General features: G+C 42.0%; 2 protein-coding genes across 3 annotated transcripts in view; one reads left to right on the top strand and one right to left on the bottom strand.

The window, feature by feature from the left end:
* Positions 1-18840, bottom strand: part of KAT2B (lysine acetyltransferase 2B) — a 104969-nt gene that overhangs the window by 36410 nt on the left and 49719 nt on the right. For both annotated transcript variants that reach the window (XM_081235818.1, XM_081235819.1), the window contains exons 3-6: positions 18418-18563; positions 13285-13377; positions 11824-12005; positions 4414-4605 (exon numbers count right to left, since the gene is read on the bottom strand). In XM_081235818.1, coding sequence (XP_081091944.1) covers positions 4414-4605; positions 11824-12005; positions 13285-13377; positions 18418-18563 — 613 coding nt within the window. The remainder of the gene's footprint in view (positions 1-4413; positions 4606-11823; positions 12006-13284; positions 13378-18417; positions 18564-18840) is intronic.
* On the top strand, positions 182-1075 carry LOC308618240 (nuclear transport factor 2-like). Its single transcript, XM_081235820.1, has one exon. The coding sequence runs from the start codon at positions 296-298 to the stop codon at positions 677-679; it is 384 nt and encodes a 127-aa protein (XP_081091946.1). The 5' UTR covers positions 182-295; the 3' UTR covers positions 680-1075.

Below are 18840 nucleotides of genomic sequence, written 5' to 3'. Positions count from 1 at the left end.
TGCCCACCACATGCCAGGTGCTGTGCCAGGTGCTGGAGGACAGAGGGAACACAACCTCGTCTTGCCCTCAAGAAGTTTACACTGCAATGATGTAATAAAGCTTAGCTAGTATATACGTCTACTATCCTGTCTCTGAAATTTTGAAATCCAAAAGCCCTTAAAAAAAAGTATTTTCGGTGGCAAGGGAAGGCAGGGGGGAAGGGACAGTCGGTCGCAGACCGCACTGGGTTGCCACCGCTGCTGCCGCCATCGTGCCAGCCCCTCGGGTCTCAACGAGGCCGGGTGACGCTCCAGAATGGGAGACAAGCCAATTTGGGAGCAGATTGGATCCAGCTTCATTCAACATTACTACCAGTTATTTGATAACGACAGAACCCAACTAGGCGCAATTTATATTGATGCGTCATGCCTTACGTGGGAAGGACAGCAATTCCAGGGGAAAGCTGCCATTGTGGAGAAATTGTCTAGCCTTCCGTTCCAGAAAATCCAGCATAGCATCACGGCGCAGGACCATCAGCCCACGCCAGATAGCTGCATCATCAGCATGGTTGTGGGCCAGCTCAAGGCCGATGAAGACCCCATCATGGGGTTCCACCAGGTGTTCCTATTAAAGAACATCAATGATGCTTGGGTTTGCACCAATGACATGTTCAGGCTTGCCCTGCACAACTTCGGCTGACCTCCTCCCAGCCAGGCACTCATGCTGTTTCCTCCTCCCTCCTCTTCCCGATATTATTCATGCTCCTCCAGATGCTCCAAATATCATACACAAATGAGCAGGGCCGCGGTGGGAGTGGGCGCAGTGCGCTACTGCTGCCGAGGTATTGTGCATGATGTTTGGACGCTAGACTAGTTGCATCTGACGGGAGAAGTTTGTGTTGTACCAGCGCATGCCTTGGAAAGACTTAAGTAATGCGAAAGGTTGTATTTTTTTTTTTTTAATCTACTGACAAGTTGCTCTAGTAACCCAAAGAAGTGAAGGAGAAAGCAGCTGCCTCACCACCGAGATATTGATTTGTTCAGATGTTTCAATGCCTCATGATACAATAAAACCACGAAAATTTTCTTAACAAAAAAAAAAAAAAAAAGTATTTTCCCTAATCCATTTGGCAACAAAACATACGTAAGACTACTTATAGTCTTTATAATTATAAATGGATTTGCTTTGGGGGACCTGCCCCCACCCCTAAAGCTATGATAATGTATAGTCCATGTGTTATGTTACCTTTATAAAGGTGTCAAGTTACCTTAAAACTTGAACTGAGAAACATACCAAGTATGGACAACTGATCAAGGACCTACATTAACATCATCATCATCATCACAATTACTGAAAGTGCCACTAGTCTTCTCATGAATCAAATCCGGCAAGACTTTAGAAGGTCTCAGGGTGGGAGAGGTTGGGTTTTTGGAAGTGAAGACAGGTGGGGAAAGGTCCTGAGGGTCTTGTGACTTGCTGCTCATACTCAGAAGATTTAAGAATAAGGTACCATTTGCATGAACATCTACCTGCACTCAGTTGTGTAATTCATGGTTTACAGACACGACATGAGTCGCCTTTTGCCAAGCAAGCCACCACTAACTTATGCTTTAAAACACTTTAGTATGCTTCTTATCAGAAAGACTGACAGCAACAGGAGGTAAAATCCTTACTAAGATCACATTCTGACCTTGCTGACAAGAGGGAAGTTTCTCGATGCATTTCCCCCTTTTGCTAAGCAGACCCTGCCTTCACCTCACACAGCCCTCGAGATTTCCCCAACTGCCCTTTATCACAGAAGTAAATTTCCTCTCCTTTTCCAGGCTTCTTCTTTATCAGTAATTATATAATGGGAACACTTCACAAAGCCCTAAAGAGACTCACCAAAGAAGAATGCCATTAATAATTTAGGAAAATAATCATGTGTGTGTTATATAATATATATATAATATATACATACATACATATATTTAGTTATTTCAATAAAATAAAGAACAGGCTCATCTAATGCTATGAGAAAACGCTTGTTTTATATACAGAGGATACAAAATTGTATGTAGAATAAAAGAACGCAGTACACGGAGAAAAAAATTGAAATATCTAAAAGCACAAAAAGTATATCACAGTGGTAGGGTTATAGTGGTCTTTTGCTTCTTTGTTCTCTGTGAATCAAATTTTCATCAACATGTCCATTTATCACTTTTAGAACGAAATGCAGATACTAAAGCTTTTAAAAACAACTGTGTAAATAGGTGGATGGGGGTGGCATCGGGGAAAGGCACACGTTAAAGCCAAGCAGAAGAAAGGGCAACATATGAAGAGCAGGAAGATAAGGATGTAAGCTCTGAAGATGCATCTGAGAATCATGGCAACCTCACCAGGTGTGAGAAGCGGTCTGCAGCCCTCACCTTGAGCTGGTGCCCAAGATCCAAATGGCACCTCCGGCTTCAATATGAGATTCTGCCGCCAAATCCGCAGGTATAAATCCCTAACAGCCTCAAATGTTGTCAGATTCAATGAAAAGGGATTTAAAAGGAGAAGTGGGTGGTAGTTTTACCCTACCATTAGTAACAGAGATAAAAGGAAAGCAACGTTGATTTTTCAGCTGAACAGCATAAGCAGGCCAGAACTATGGGCTGAACGAACAAAACACTATAATTAGCAAATACCTGCAAGAAGCAAAATGAGTTTGCTATGGGAAAAATAAAATTGCTACTATGCAAGGTAATTAAAATGTCTCTTTAAGCACCACAAAAGGTGTGAGGGGGGAGGGGAGAGGGGTCCTCTTTGTCCCTTGGCTTAGAGACAGAACGACTACTATAATCTGAACACATGAAACGCTACTTATGTGGCAAATGTAATAGAGAAATAAGAAAACTGCTTTAATCTCTATGGAAAGAAGCTTAGAACAGTTAAAAGGCAGCCACTGAAATACATGAGCTCGCCCAGAGTTCATTACCCCTTGAGGGGCAACATTCAAACTGCAGTTTAAGTGCTTCTGAACCTTCCTCCCTGGAGGATACCAAAGGGTCCATGTCCTGCCTCAGTCTCGTGTGCTGGTTGCCTTCAGGAAATACTGAAAATCAGGTGGCTAGGACTTATGTTCAAATATTGGACGTTCAGCTAAAGCTCATTAGAATTATCCTCTACCTAACGTTTGAGATTCGTGTTAAACTGCAAAAAAAAAAAAAAAAAAAAAAATTGTTCAGTCCATTTTCATCAGAAAACCATTTTTGTTGTTGTTTGTTTTGGGCCTCACTTATTTTTAAAAATTAAAAATATCACCTTAAAAAAAAAAAAAAAAAAAACTATCATCTTTCCTGAGATACAAATTGGGTAAACCAGAAATAGTAATAACAATAAAAATCCAGTTTCTCAGATAAAACAGGATTTCATCAATCTTTGCTCAAAGACTATAATGGCTCCTCTCTGAAACTCTGCTATCTTGCAGTTCTCCATGGCAGAACTCTATCAGACCTAGAATGTCTTTTCAAATGATACCTTCCACCCCGCAAACCAGTGCTACTCCAGGCAGAATGAACTGCCTCCTTCCTGTCTTGCTGTCACTGCTCCATGACAAGTCATCACCTGCACCCCCAGCCTCTCACCAGCACCCAGTCTCTTAGCTTAAATTTTGGGTTCTTCGCACTGAAAATTCATTTCCAAGGCCAATGGTGTGGCACTGCAACTTCCTATCCCTTTGACACATTTCATGTATTTGAAAAACATTTAAATGATTATTCACATGTTGGAGTTCTGGCAGGTGCGAGAAGCAAGGTGCACAAGAGCATGCACATTCTACAAGAAACTGAGTACACAGGCACAAAGATCATTCTGAAGGAGGCCTCTCTATTCCCGGCCGGCCCCGCTCTTGGGGTCTAGTTCACTCTAGCTGAGATGGGACTGATCCGCCAATCTTAGCAAGGGCTGGATGGGACTTCCCTGGAGGTCCAGTGGTTAAGACTCCGTGCTTCCAATGCAAGGGGCGCGGGTTCAATATCTGGTCGGGGAACTAAGATCCCACATGCCGCATGGTGGGCCAAAAAATTTAAAAAAGGAAATGGCTGGAGACGTGGGATGGAAGAAACAGCCACCTGACTTCTCCTGCACCACTTCTGGGAAGATGGAAATGGCTTCTGCACCACCTTTCCCACCCACCCCCACTAGCATCCTGGCAGTTGAATATACAAAACAAAGCATCCCCCCTGCCCCATGAGACTCAGGTGGGATGAGGCAAGGCTGAGAGAGCAGTGGCACAGAGTCAAGCTCATCTCACATGGGCTGGAAAGTACCCATGGAGGCTCCCAGAGGGAGCTGAGAAAGATGGGGTCCCGCTTTCCCACCCCTCCTGATTGTGTCACTGAGGCAGGCTTTGCTGTGCATCCATCAGTCTTAAGCCCTTGCATCAAAGACCCACAGGAGCACTCCCTTACTTTGGGAAATGGGTGAGGATTAGAGTCCGTTTCTCGAGTGGCAGTTTGTCTTTTTCCTGCCTCGCCTGTTCCAGGAGCTGTCGTCTCATCACGGTGAAGACGGAGCGGAGCAAGGTTCTCCCGAACACCTGGGCGGTCTCGTACCGAGGCAGACTGTCACAGAACTGGGGCACGTTGCAATAACACAGCCACCTGCAACCAGAGGAGAGCACGCCATCAGTATCCCTTAAGCCCCAGACCATGTGGAACACCCAAGGACAGCTACTCTGTATCATCAACCTGAGCAGGAGAAACCAGGTCTGCAGTGACAAGCAGAAGTATCACCACCAGCTAGTAAAACGTGGGAATTAGGTTAGCTCACCCTGCCATAGCCACTTGGGTCCAATTCTACTAGAATCATTCCATTCTGCAGCATCCTTTAAATAGGAGGAGGAATTAAAGGGGAAACCGAGGAAGTCCCTCTTGCAGAAGACTCAGAACTCCCCCATCTAATCCTCTAAGTAAAATTTAAGGCTTCTTTAAAATGCCTACGCAGCATTCACATACCTCCACAGCTTTGGTGGGAAGATAAAGATCTTCAAGACTGTTCAAAACTCAGTCAAAACGCAGGAAGTAATGAGCTTCCACCATCTGTTGCTTAGGTACGTTTTCAATGACTCAGACTCAAAGTCAAAAATGCATTTCAGCGTTGCACAGGGCTGGAGGAGTTCCTGGGGCTCAGAGGGAAACCAGGGCTTTCCTGAAACCTGATCACAGTTCTGGGGCACACGGGCTATGTAGAGCCTATGATTTAGAAAGCTCGTTCAGCCAAGAGAAGCTAGAAAATGAGCGTCCATCCACAACGGACCCACCTTCTCCAGGGTCTCCCGGAGATGCAAGCCCTGAAGTTCCCAGCAACATGGGCACACAGTGGGGCGCAGAGGGCAGCAGAGACCAGGGTCAAGGGTCGAGGCTTCATTGCCCAGGTCCCGCTCCTTGGTAGCAGATCCAAACATCCTCTTCCAGGACAGGACTGCTTTCCCCAAATAAAACCCTCTCCTCCCTGCACGCCTTCCTGATCTTGTTTAAGATGGGGGGCCGTGCTCCGATGCACCCAAACTGCTGAAGGATGCCCCAATGAACTGTCAGCCCCTCAATAAAGAGTGAAGCAAGATTCACTTATTCATGCTTCTTGACTTATTTTTTATCTTATTCTGTATTACTTCTTAGTTCTCCTGTGTATGGGGTGGGACTGTTTCATCTTTGGGGAAGAAACCTTTCATTAGTGTTAGTTCATCTACCTAGATTCAAAATTAACCTTAAAACCCTGCTACTATTTCTGTTCTCCTCTCAACTCTTCTGTCCTAACAATTCACACCCAAATGTCATTTTATGACACAATACCCAGATGGGCATCTTAAGGGCTGCACTGTATCTTGTCAAGTTGGAAACAGTGACCTTGGGAGCAGAAAAAGCGAGGAGGTTCACTGATTTTGTAATTCATAAGGCACTTCATAAAGAAATTCATCACCTTCAAAGACAATCTTTGCTGGAAGTTAGCCTGTGGCCACTAAATGAAGTTAAAATATTTGGAGTTGAAGGGAGGCCAGCTCCCAGGGAACTAATTATGAAACTACAAATGTAATCACAAGCCATAATTATCAGTTCAATTTCATGAGACTTAGGCTATCATAAGATTGTTTATAAATGTTAATAATATTAAAAGTATGTCCAATCTGCTGCAATGGAAGATATATAAGGATTTAAGGATTTAGACCAGCACTGTCCAATAAAGCCTCTATGATGATGAGACTGTGGTATACCTGTGGTGATACAGTAGCGACCAGCCACGTGTAACTACTCAGCACTTGTACAAATGAAGAGCTTAATTTTTTTTCTTTCTTCTTTTTTTTTTTTTTATTGAAGTACAGTTGGGTTACAATGTTATATTAGTTTCAGATGCAAAGTGATTCAGTTTTATATATACACATATGTGTATATACATACATGTGAATATATAATTCTTTTTCAGATTCTTTTCCCTTATAGGTTATTACAAAATATTGAATATAGTTCCCTGTGCTATACAGTAGGACTTTGTTATTTATCTGTTTTATATATAGTAGTGTGTATATGTTAATCCCAAACTCCTAATTTATCCCTCCCACTCCTTTCCCCTTTGGTAACCATAAGTTTGTTTTCTTGAAGAGCTTAATTTTTTTTTTTAATGAATTTATTTATTTAATTTTTGGCTGCGTTGGGTCTTCGTTGCTGTGTGCGGGCTTTCTCTATTTGCGGCAAGAGGGGGCTACTCTTTGTTGTGGTGCAAGAGTTTCTCATTGTAGTGGCTTCTCTTGTTGCGGAGCGCGGGCTCTAGGCACGCAGGCTTCAGTAGTCATGGCACACAGGCTCAGTAGTTGTGGCTTGCGGGCTCTAGAGCGCAGGCTCAGTAGTTGTGGCACATGGGCTTAGTTGCTCCGCGGCGTGTGGGGTCTTCCCAGACCAGGGCTCAAACCCTGTGTCCCCTGCATTGGCAGGCGGATTATTAACCACTGCACCACCAGGGAAGTCCCGAAGACCTTAATTTTTAATGTAACTTAATTTTAATCAATTTAACATTTACTTTCAACCAACAAGGGCCTACTGTAGAGCACAGGGAACTAGCCTATGATAAACCATAATGGAAAAGAATCTGAAAAAGAATAGATTTATATACATCAATATATCTGAATCACTCTGCTGTACACCTGAAACTAACACACCATTGTAAATCAACTATACTGAAATTTAAAAATACATAAAGGAAAAAATTAAAATAAAGTAAATAAAATTTACTTTCAAATGGAAATGCTGTGAAATATTTTTCCATTAAACAAAACTTTACTGTTTTGGTAGAACCCCATTTATCTTTAACCACTTACAATTTAGTGAATGAATTAAAATGTGCTTTAAGTATAAAACACACACTGGATTTGGAAGACTTAGTACCAAAAATACAAAAGTAAAATACATCATTAATAACTGTTCATACTGATTCCATGGTGAAGTGATAATATTTTTATATATTGGGTGAATAAAACATTATTAAAATTAATGTCCTGTGTTTATTTTTTTAAATGTAGCTATGAGGAAATGTTAGATCACATATGCGGCTCACTTTTGTGGATCATATTATATTCTATTTGGCAGTGCTGATTTTGTGTCTAAAAGAGCATTTCCATCTATAGGGGTCACAGATGTCGGAGACCCTACTTAAAGACAGATGCTCTTTCTGCTATGGCAATGACAGGTTATAAATACTATCATAAAATCATAAAATGTTGTCCCAAAGTGCTTAATAGGTCATTCACTCTCCCCAGAGTAGAGGAAGGCAGCATAGATTATTATCTAGCAAAAATTTTCAAATAATAGGTTGCCATTCATTTCCTCTGAGAATCATTTTTATAGACCTCAGTTTACTTTGTAATTTAGTTTTGTTTTTACTTGCAAGACTAATCTTATTTTATAAATCTGTAAGGGCACAGTATGAAGAGACAGGAGATGAGTCAGCGTGTGGTGTTTCAGGGTCTGCTCTAGTAAATGACACAGTCCAGGTGTGTGGTGAGACAGAAAGAAGGAAACGGGAATGAATGTGTGCCTTGTCACTGCTCACACGCTCCCCCAAAGACTAACCTGGAGAAAAGATTATACCTAAATGACTGGTTTCAGGTCTTCTCCAAAGAAGTGAAAGGACAGCTCAGGGATCTTTGTATGCCTAACGGTGACGGCATGGGCGTGCAGTTGACTGATGGTTCAAACAACTGTCTCTGACTCCTTAACGGCATCATGGTGATTTGCAACCACCTTGCTTTCTTTAAAACGTGAATAGAATTGGAGAACTTGACTGCAGAAGACCATGTCATCCTACTTACTTGCTGGACTGAAAATCCTAAGGTTTTCAGGAATTAAGTGACCTCTCCCAGTTCTCTCAAACTAAAGGCTAGTTACTTTTAGAGACCAGACTAGAAGCTAGGTCTCCCGAGCACCAATCCACTGTTCTTTCCACGCTCTGTGATAAATACTGCCTAGATTTACACACCTAATTATGAATGCCCAGGAAGCATGGTGACAGGCTACACCTCATACAGCAGTAGTTATATACAACTGTTTCACCAAAATCAATTTAGTTATATCTAACTTGCTCAGTATTCTTACAATGCATCTCCCCATTACAGGCATGACCTCTAATTTTGAGAAGGTCTGCACAACTGATAATCTAAGGCTAATTATTTGCCACTTTCCTTTAGCATATTCTGTTGGTCAGATGTATTGTAAGAAGTCGTATTCCTTTGACACTTTATTTTCCAGTTATTTCCTCGTGAAATTATATTAGCACACCATTATGGAATTCAGGGAATTTCAAAATATTTGTCCAGATTTTTTTCCAACACCACAGTGATTTCTGGGGGACATATAAAAGTATATTTAATATATACTTATATAAATTATTAAGTTAAGTATATTAACATTAATATACCAGATATTTTTAACATATAAAATATTTACGTTTTTCCTTAAGTCAGAACAGAGAGGATAAGTAATTTAAGCAGTTCTACTGTTCAGTCTGCATTTAATTTTTTATTGGCTAGATCCTCACAGGTTAGCTTTGTGAGGAACATAATCGTTTTCTGGGTCTATTCTCTTCCACGGAGAATCCTGTTTCTCCCCATCTTCATGCTGATGTGCACTCCACGAGTTTCCCGCCCCTCGGTCCTAATGGCTACAACTGCTGTAAATTACATGCTGAACTAACAGTCCAGCTCCTGAGGTTCACTGACACGTCACGTGGTGCCTGAGGCTGTAACAGGACCTATTTTGGAGAAGATGGTATCAGTGAGACACCATGCCGCAGCGGCGTGTGGTTTTATAAATTCCCACGTGGTCGAAACAAGCCTCGCTTCTGATAATGTTCACAGGTTGTTCCTCTCTGCTTCCCTTTCTTCCTCAACACGGCGGTGGTGGGGAAGCCCGGGGTGGGGGGGCGGCGGGAGGCACATTTACCTTCATTCCCTTATTTATTATTTACAGAGGCTCCTGATCTCCGCCCGCCTAGAAATCGGCAGGTTGCAGGACAGGCTCACTCGAAACCCTCGCCGCTTCCCTTCCCCACGTCGGACTCCACCCTTCCGCCCTCGGCTGGGGCGAGGAGGCGGGGCCAGCCAGGACCCTGCGCCTGTCTCTCGGCGCCTTTTCTAAAGTGACCCTCAAATCGCTACCCTCTCATTCCACTGCACACACTCCAGCTGAAGAGTCGTGCGCTGGCAGTGACTGAGTTTTGGAGGGCGTGTGTTGGGGGGAAAGCATGACTAGCATCTTCCCAGCGCCTGTGCTGTGCGCCAGACGCCATGCACGGGCCACCTCAGGGGACACACAACAGCCATGGGACCGGGCAGAGGAAGAAACAGAAGGTCCAGGAGGCGAGGTGAGAGCTCTAACACACACCCAGAACTGGGGAGGGATGGAGCCATGGTTCAAACCCATCGCTCATTCCAGAACTCGACTTATATTTTTTACGACTCCTTGAGTATTCATAAGTGCTGCCCATTTCTTGGTAATTCCCAAGTGCTACACAGTATTTTTATTCTGTTTTCTAAAATACAGCATTAAATCCCGTGCTGCTTCACAATTAATTCTCCTTCTTGATGAAACAATTTTTCCTCTCTTAAGGGCGGCATATATTGGGAATTCCCTGGCGGTCCAGTGGTTAGAACTCCATGCTGCCACTGCAGGGGTCACGGGTTCAATCCCTGTTCAGGGAACTAAGATCCCACAAGCTGGCACGACCAAAGGAAAAAAAAAAAAAACAAAGACAGACCAAAAAACGACAAAAACAAACAAAAAGAGAGGCGAATATTTTCAGGAGTTTGGCTTTCACAGATATTCAGCTTTGTCAGTCGTTCACAGATGGAGTTAAAAGACATATTTTTGAGAGTTCTATTATCTCAACTCATTATAAACAGGAGTAACAATACTATAGGAACTACTGTTAATATAAAACTCTGAAATGAAGGTGTGAAAATGAAGACATAATTTAAAAAGCTGATTTTGAAGAAATCTAAATCTTTACAATTATTAAGATAAAATACTTTATAACTCAAATTGTATATATTGTAAAAGGGAAGAAAAGAGGGAAAGGGGGTTTTACTCATGAAATCAGGTCAGTGATCAGAGAGAAAAGCTATTTTCAACTACACCCATTCCTCTTTGTCATCCGCTGTTACAGAAAATAACCCGGGTACAAGTGGTCTTTACAAGCTGTTGAAAAACACTGCCTATTTTAAATTGGGGTGGGGGGAACCCTGAAGCAAGCCTGATGTGCCTATAAAATATAAATGGGAAAAGTTATAAAAAAGGTGAACAGAATGGATAATACAAGTCACTGTCTTACTTAAATAAAAATGAATGTACGTCATTCTATTTTGTAGGGCCCATGTTTATGACTCTTAAGTCAATTCTATTATTCTGCAAGTCATAAGTAATAAAAATAAATTCCCACTTTAGAAAAATGTGTAATTCTTGGACGTGTAACCCAAGAATATGTTTGATGTCCACCAATAGGGACATGATTAGGTAAATTACAGTACATCAATTCAACAGACTATAATACAACCAGTAAAACGTCTGAATGGGGGACAAAAAGGATGCAAATTTTGTATTTTCTTTCATTCTAACAAATGTAAAATATCTATTTAAAGGGACAATGACTGTAAGACAATATGTATAATGATACTATTTATACCATGCTGCTGGGACTATGGTGATCTTTCCTTCTTTAAAAAAAAATTTTAACACTATTATATTCACCGTCATTGCTTATTTTTTTTAATCATGTCTCTATATAATAATTACAGAGTCAGTATAATTATCTAGATCAGCAGTGCTCGATAGAAATACCATGCAAGCCACACATGTAAATGTAAGCCACACGTTTAAATTTCCCAGTAACTCACATTAAAAAAGTAAAAAGAAACAGGTGAAATTAACTTTAATATATTTTATTTAATTCAATATTTCCAAAATATTACCATTTCAACACGTAATCAATATAAAAAACTATTAAACTATTAATGAAATACTTGACATTCTTTTTTCTTTTTTTATACAATCTTAGAAATCTCCATTCATGCCAGCCACACTTCAAGGGCTCAGTGACCACATGTGGTTGGCAACTATCGTATTGAATAGTTCAGGTCTAGATGATTTGGATCCCTCAGCCTCCAAAACATCATGCTATTAATGAAGAGTAGGAATCTGGGGAGTTAAATTAAACCTTCTCTCTAACTGATGGATCCCGTGATAACTGGGCAACCCTCTGCTTGCAGAGGCAGGTAGCAATGTTATGTCTGCAATGTACTTTATGGGCCAAAGAAGAAGAACTGGCCATCTGCTTACCTTGTATAGTTCTCCTTGTATCCAGAAATATCATCGTTGGGAGATCGCAGTCTTCGTTGAGATGGAGCCTCCAGATGCCAATAGTTGATGCGGTTCAGGAACATTTTTGCCAACTCAACTATTGTTTGCCTTTCTTTGGATGGCAGGTGACTAAATTTGTACTGTACAAAGTTATTCACACCCTTAAAAGGAAGAAAGGCAATTTATTCACGCAGCTGTGCAATCCTGAACACTCACATAGTCAGCCCCGCTGGTGGTCATTAGCAAAAGAAAAGACATTTCTCTATTCACAAAAACCTCTTCCTTTTCCCTGTTAGAAAACAGGAATGCCCAGAAGGAATCATGCCTCAGATCACAGCCTATGAAAAGTGACAAGACACAGAGGCTGTGAGTTGCAATTCTATGCCTGCTGCAATCGTGATGTGCTAAAGAAAAATTCAAAATCACGGACCGAAAAAGTCAAAACCCCATAAACAATAAAATATGGCTATTGTGCAGCATAACTCTTGCTGTACTGTCAACACAGTAGCTCACATATAATGAGATTCTTAGATAAATATAATGTTTTTACATTCATAAAATTTTAATTTTTGAACTAAACCACCAGAATTTGAACTTTTACTATCACTCTTTCGGTTTTAGTAAACCTACCAAAAGAAAATTCTTATTCAAAATTATGGCCTTTTAAAATAATCTGTGGATTTGTGGATTAATTTAATCTTTCTTCAGAACACTCCCATCTAATTTAATTTCAAATAAAGGAACAATGAATTCTTATTTCGTAGGGATTGAAGACATTTTTTCTATGAAAAACTGACTGATAAAATACATTTATTTGTTTCTGATATCATGTCTTCTGTAATTATTCTCATCAAGAAATTCAGTCCAGAGTATCTGAGATTTACTTAGGCGAACAATGATGGGCCAAAAAATTGATACTGATGAGAGATCCTGACAACACCTAATAGAAAAGGTCTATACATATCAACAGATTCCCCAAGTAAATCTCGGCTTCTTTGCAGGAATCATAATGTACCAGGAAGCCAACTTCTGGAAACAAAATCTCATTTCTTTTCTGTGCTTTTTACTTGACTTACAATGTTTTTCACATTGCTCCTGAATTCCCTCGCCTCAATAGACTTTTCAACAGTGCAAACAGAGGGACAAAGACTTAATTTTAAAACATCAACACCAAGAAAAAGCCCATTTCATGTGTTCTGACGAACTACATGCTCTACTTAATTTTTTTCTTTCCCAAACACACAGTGAATTCTGAGTGTTCAGCAACCCTAAGAGACACAAGCTAGATCATTTATTACATTAAGTATTCACTTCTGATCCAAAGGGCCCAAGACAATTCCTACAGACTTGAACATCTCTAAGCCAGCAATGAGGATGAAGATGAGAATGTTTGTTCAGCCTTGAAGCACGAAAAAAGGGGTTTCTCTTGTATCTCTTTACCTGTTCAATGCTAGGTTTCTCAAATGGGGGTTTCTTCTCCAAAGAGCCTTCAACCACAGGTTTTCCTCTTTGTAAAATAGACTTTCTCAAGAGCTGTAAGGAAATCATTTAAAAAAAAATCAGTCAGTGTCACACACGCACACACAGACACTAGGGACTCTCCAAGCTTACAATCTCGCTGGGAAAGGCCACATTAATCTAGAAAAATGGTACAGATGAACTGGTTTGCAAGGCAGAAATAGAGACAGAGATGTAGAGGACAAACTTATGGACACCAAGGGGGGAAAAGGGGGATGGAATGAATTGGGAGATTGGGATTAACATATATACACTAATATGTATAAAACAGATTACTAATGAGAACTTCCTATATAGCCCAGGGAACTCTACTTCACTTCACTCTACAGTGGTAATTAACACAATACTGTAAAACAACTATACCCCAATTGAAAAAGAAAAAAGATTACAAATATTTTCTCCCATTCTGTTGTTTGCCTTTTAGCTTTATTTATGGTCTTTATAATTTTTTTTATTTTAATTTACTTAATGTGTCAACTCTTCCTCTTTTTATCAGAATTTAGGTCTTAATGATATTTCTAGATAATATTAATAATGTTGTCTTGCTTAATACTAATACTATCATAAAAGTATTACAAAACCTTAAAAAAAAAAAAAAAAAGAGGCGGGCTTCCCTGTTGGCGCAGTGGTTGAGAGTCTGCCTGCCGATCCAGGGGACACGGGTTCGTGCCCCGGTCCGGGAAGATCCCACATGCCGTACCGCAAAAAAAAAAAAAAAAAAGAGGCCACATAATGGAGCTGGGCCAGGCCATACCATGCTGTCTTCCCACATACAAAAGGGAAAAAAAAAAAAAAAAGATTGGCAGAAGAGAAATTCCAAATAAGTTGCAAAGGCAGTAAGTGCAGTATAAAGCCCAGAGGATGAGAGCTCAGAAGTCTGCCTTACCAAGGGAAGATGTCACAGAAGAGGAAGGGTATAAACTGAGTCTGGAAGGGGGACAAACATGAAACACAACAAGAAGATGGAAAAGCATTTGCAGGAAGGTGAGGTAGGAGGTCAGCCTTGGAGGGAGGTTAAGGGCTCAGTACAGTTGAGGCTACATCAGTTGGAGGTTAGAAGCCCCATTTAAACTGTGACGTTATTTTTTCCCTAAGATATTTAATCAACCAAGATGTGGATTAAAGGTAATACATAAGAGTAACAAATTTAGTTTTCTTTTTTGTTTGTTTGTTTTTGTCTTTTTGTTTTTGGCGGTGCCTTCGGCATGCCCGCTGCAATTGTGAGGTGCTAAAGAAAAATCTTAGTTCCCTGACCAGGGATTAAATCCGCGCCCCCTGCAGTGGAATGAATTCCACTGGACCACCAGGGAATTCATTTTAACATCTTATTTTGAGACATTTTAAGCTTAGGCTTTTCTATAAAATACACAGTCTCTCTCTCTCTCTCTCTCTCTCTCTCTCTCTCACAGACACACACACAGACACACACACACACAGCCTTCGAAGGGAAGCTACCATATTCTATTTATCTTAATTACATGTTAGTAAATCCTTAGATCAACAACATGGGTGACTACCAGGTAACGCAATTTGCCTTCACACCCATGACCAGAGCTGTGAGAAGCTAAACACTTTTCATTTTCTGGGCAGCCGGGAGCACACAGCAGCGCACCACACACCTTTCCTGCTCACTCACCCTTCCCCACTCTATTCATGCCTTCTGCTGACCCAAAGGCTGGTGGACACTGCACCCTCTGCACACGCCCATCCAGGCCACTGCAGGTGTGCTCATGCTCTGGATGGCCTGATTTAAACCCCTGAAAGGCCGAGGTCCACTGTGTACGCAGGGGCTGTGTGTGACGGCTGTGTGTCGCACACATAATCCAGGGCCCAGTCTCTTCGGGAAGGAATTCCGTAGGGCTCTCAATTGGCAACTTTCACTGTTGAGGTCTTTTTTCATTTCCTCTCCATCCACAGAATGCGGGCCAAGTGTTCTGGCATCTCAACGCCCATAAAACAAAAACGTTGCTCCTAATCCCTGCCATTGGATTTTAAAGCCCTCAAAGAGCAAATATCAGAGAGAAAAAAGAATGTGGAACCACTCATTAAGACCTAGTTTGAAAATAAATTTGACCTTGAAATTCTTTACCTTCAACCTTTGCTTGAACCTTCAGTAACCTTTACACATGGGCCAGTTATGATATACGACCATGCATTCATTCATTCACTCACTCATTTATTCATTTATTTATCACATATTTATTTATTGATTACACATTTATTTACATCTTTCTCTCCTTTCTCCACTGATTGCCTGTTCAATAGAAACAAAACATGGCAAACTTTCTCCCAGGAGTTAGTGGAAATAGACGAACCCCCAAGGTTGAAGAACACCCTGTGTGCCCCCTGAGCTGGGTCTTATAAGGGCCTCATTTCCTTCTAGAGGTGCCATATAAATTATTCACATGTAGTATTTGCTGATCTTATCAATGTATCATGCCCATCTTTACAAAAATAAAGGTGCCATAATGATAAGTTGTTGTATGTGTTTCTAAGGATATAAAAAGACTGATCATCAAATTTAGATACAAATAATTCTGGCTGCCTACTTTTTTGTCCAGTTAAAGTAAGACCATTTGGGAACTTGACCCACTGAGGGGTTTCAATTTGGAGGTAGACGGATGAACTGGGGAGATGTCGAATCTCCGCTTCTTCGTCTACAAAAGGATGAAGCTGGGATAAATAGGCATATACGAAGACTTTAATAATAGCAGCGAGCATTTGCTTCCTGACTTTTGCCAGGCACTCTCAGTGGTTCTTTATCTGTATTACCTCATTAATCCTCCTAACAACCTCTTCAAGTAGGTGCTATCATTGTCTATAGATAAGGAAATGCGCGACTTGCCTGAGGTCACATTCACTAAGTGATGAAGCCAGGATTGGAACCCAGCTAGCTGAGCTCCAGAACCACGCTGACAAGCACTAGGATAAAATGAGCTTCAGGAAGCAGCTTTTCACCGAGTTCATTTTCAACCTCTAAGGCAGAAGCTTCCAAAATGCTACTAAAATGCACAATAACATTTTAATTTAATTTAATTATGGAGACATAAGAGACACAGGAACTGCTTTTCCAAAACTAAGAAACGGATGATTTATAACTTATTTGCCCGAAGAATGACTTTGGGGGAGGAGAGGGGAGAATGCTGAATATTTTGGATTTTGTTCTCAAGAGCAAAGATATTTGCATGGCTAAAGATGAGAGAGGTAAGAAAGGGAGAGAGAAAACATACTTCAAAGCGGAGCAGTGTTTTCTGGCCTGTTGGTTGGTTATAAACAGAACCTAGAGGAGGCCGACAGGATGGAAACCTTCCCTTCCAGCAGGGCGGTGAGGAACCGCCCACCAGGGAGCTGAGTTCCAAGACAAATAATAGCTGCAGTCATGCAGACGTTGTTTTCCTTCAACTAAGGCATTTTTCCAAAGAAGCTCTAAACAGTATGAACCTGCCAGGGTTCAGTCCAGATGACTCAGGCCTCACGGTCATGTCAACAAGTTGTCACCTGGAGCAGCCTGGCGCCTGCTAATGGCTGTGGTCTCTCTCCCTTGCCTTTTCCTCCCTCCCCCTACACCCCGCCCCAACATTTACCGTTTTGGTGTTAATAGCCCCACGTGACTCCAAAAGTTGAAAATGTAATTCCCTCTCCCACTCCTGTCCCCCATCGACCCCCCAAAACCCCAGTAGTACAATAAAAAACAAAAGTTAATAAAAGGGGAAAAGGGAAAATTACATATTTCAAGTAAATTCAGACCCCTCTGCCCTCACCAGCGTTCTAAGAATTGGGTATAAAATTTGCCCTGAGATTCCTAGCAGCCAAAGCAAAAGAGGAAACTCAAAGGAAAATGGATCTCTCCTTGTCATATAAAATGAAGCCCAGCCCCCATTAGGAGACGCAAACTTTTCCTGGCTATAAGCCCGGAGGGGAAGGGGAGCGTTTTGGGTTTTGTTTTTGTTTTTAGAGATCCTTATAAGGGGTACACAATACAACATAATCAACAGTGCCTTCAGTAGCAGGTCTTGGGGCTTTTTAAATTATTCCTTCTGTCGGCCTCCTTTGTGAATCTATTTTTGGCAACCTGAATTTCCTCTCTCCATGTTCCCACCCCCGGTTTCCCTCCCCCATCTGTCAGTCCTGATCGCCATCACCAGCGTGGGGAGACCCATATCAGTGGGAAACGAGGGGCTGGGACCCAACGGAGCTGAGGCAGAGCCATGAAGAGGCAGCGGTGGGGAGTGGCATCAGTGCTAGGTGACGGGTGTCGACAGGCACAGAGAACAGCAGTAAGACGCCAAAACAAATCTGGAAATTCTTGATTCCTCCCCTCGAAGAGCCGAGGTCTTAGCAGCATCCCTCCAGCCGCTTCTCCTGCCTCCCCCTGCCGCCTGGGCCCCACCATGCTGGGCGTCACACCCAGCTCACTCGGAACATGGTCTACACGCCCCTGCCTGGAAGGCGCTTCCCCGGCCCTTTTCAGGAGTGGCTCTCACGCCCCCACTGTGGTTTCTGCTCAACTGTCATCGCAGACAGGCCTTTCCCAACTGCTCTTCCTTAGTACCACGTCGCCGCAGCCCCCAGCATCCCTGCCATTCCGATGCCACTTACCCTGCTTTGTCTCCCTTCACAGCACTTATCACCACCTGCAAACATACTGTTGACTTGTTGATTGTCTGCCTCTCTTACTGAAATGTAAACTCCATGAGGGCAAGGACTTTGTTTTGCCCACTGATCCATCCCTCATGCCTACACGAGCACCATGCATAGAGTAGGTATGTGGTAAGTCCTTGTTGGATGGATGGATAGGCAATGGAAAGAAATCTATAAGCACATAAAGATATTCAACTCTGTGTACAAGTAGGAAGGCTCTCGAGGAGAGTGATGTGTTCAGAGTACGGTGGGTCATTTTAGAGAGTCCCTCACGGAGAAACACATGCTTCTGCAAACCCGACGGCCAGATGTATCTAAGCTGAGAGCGTTCCCACGTGACCTGGCCCACGGATAATGAGCACATTTGAACAGTGAGAGAAAGAAGAAAAGCCCTTCAAAATGTGGAAGTCTCACCTTGAATAGGTAGAAATAAACTTGTTTGGTATCTGCATCTTCTTCCTTGTGGACACAGGTAAAGAGATATTCCACATCCAACACGATTCCCAGGAGTCTGTTCATTTCTTCCTCTGACACATTCTCCAGGTGGGAAACGTGAGCGGCTTAAGATAAAGATCAAAGGAACACAGGTGAGAAGTAGATGGAAACCACCAACAGTCTCCATTTTAAAATGGAACATTCGGGAATTCTCTGGCAGTCCATTGGTTAGGACTCCATGCTTTCACTGCAGAGGGCCCGAGTTTGATCCCTGGCTGGGGAACTAAGATCCCACAAGCCAAGTGGCGCAGCCAAAAAATAAAAATAAAATAAAAAATAAAATAAAAATGGGACTTCCCTGGTGGCAAAGTGGTTAAGAATCTGCCTGCCAATGCAGGGTAC

This window comes from Mesoplodon bidens, assembly GCF_964165515.1.
Source record: "Mesoplodon bidens genome assembly, chromosome: 5".
In the NCBI taxonomy this organism is placed as follows: Eukaryota; Metazoa; Chordata; class Mammalia; order Artiodactyla; family Ziphiidae; genus Mesoplodon; species Mesoplodon bidens.
Note: the sequence above shows the minus strand (reverse complement) of the source record. Positions and strands in the feature narration are given on the sequence as shown.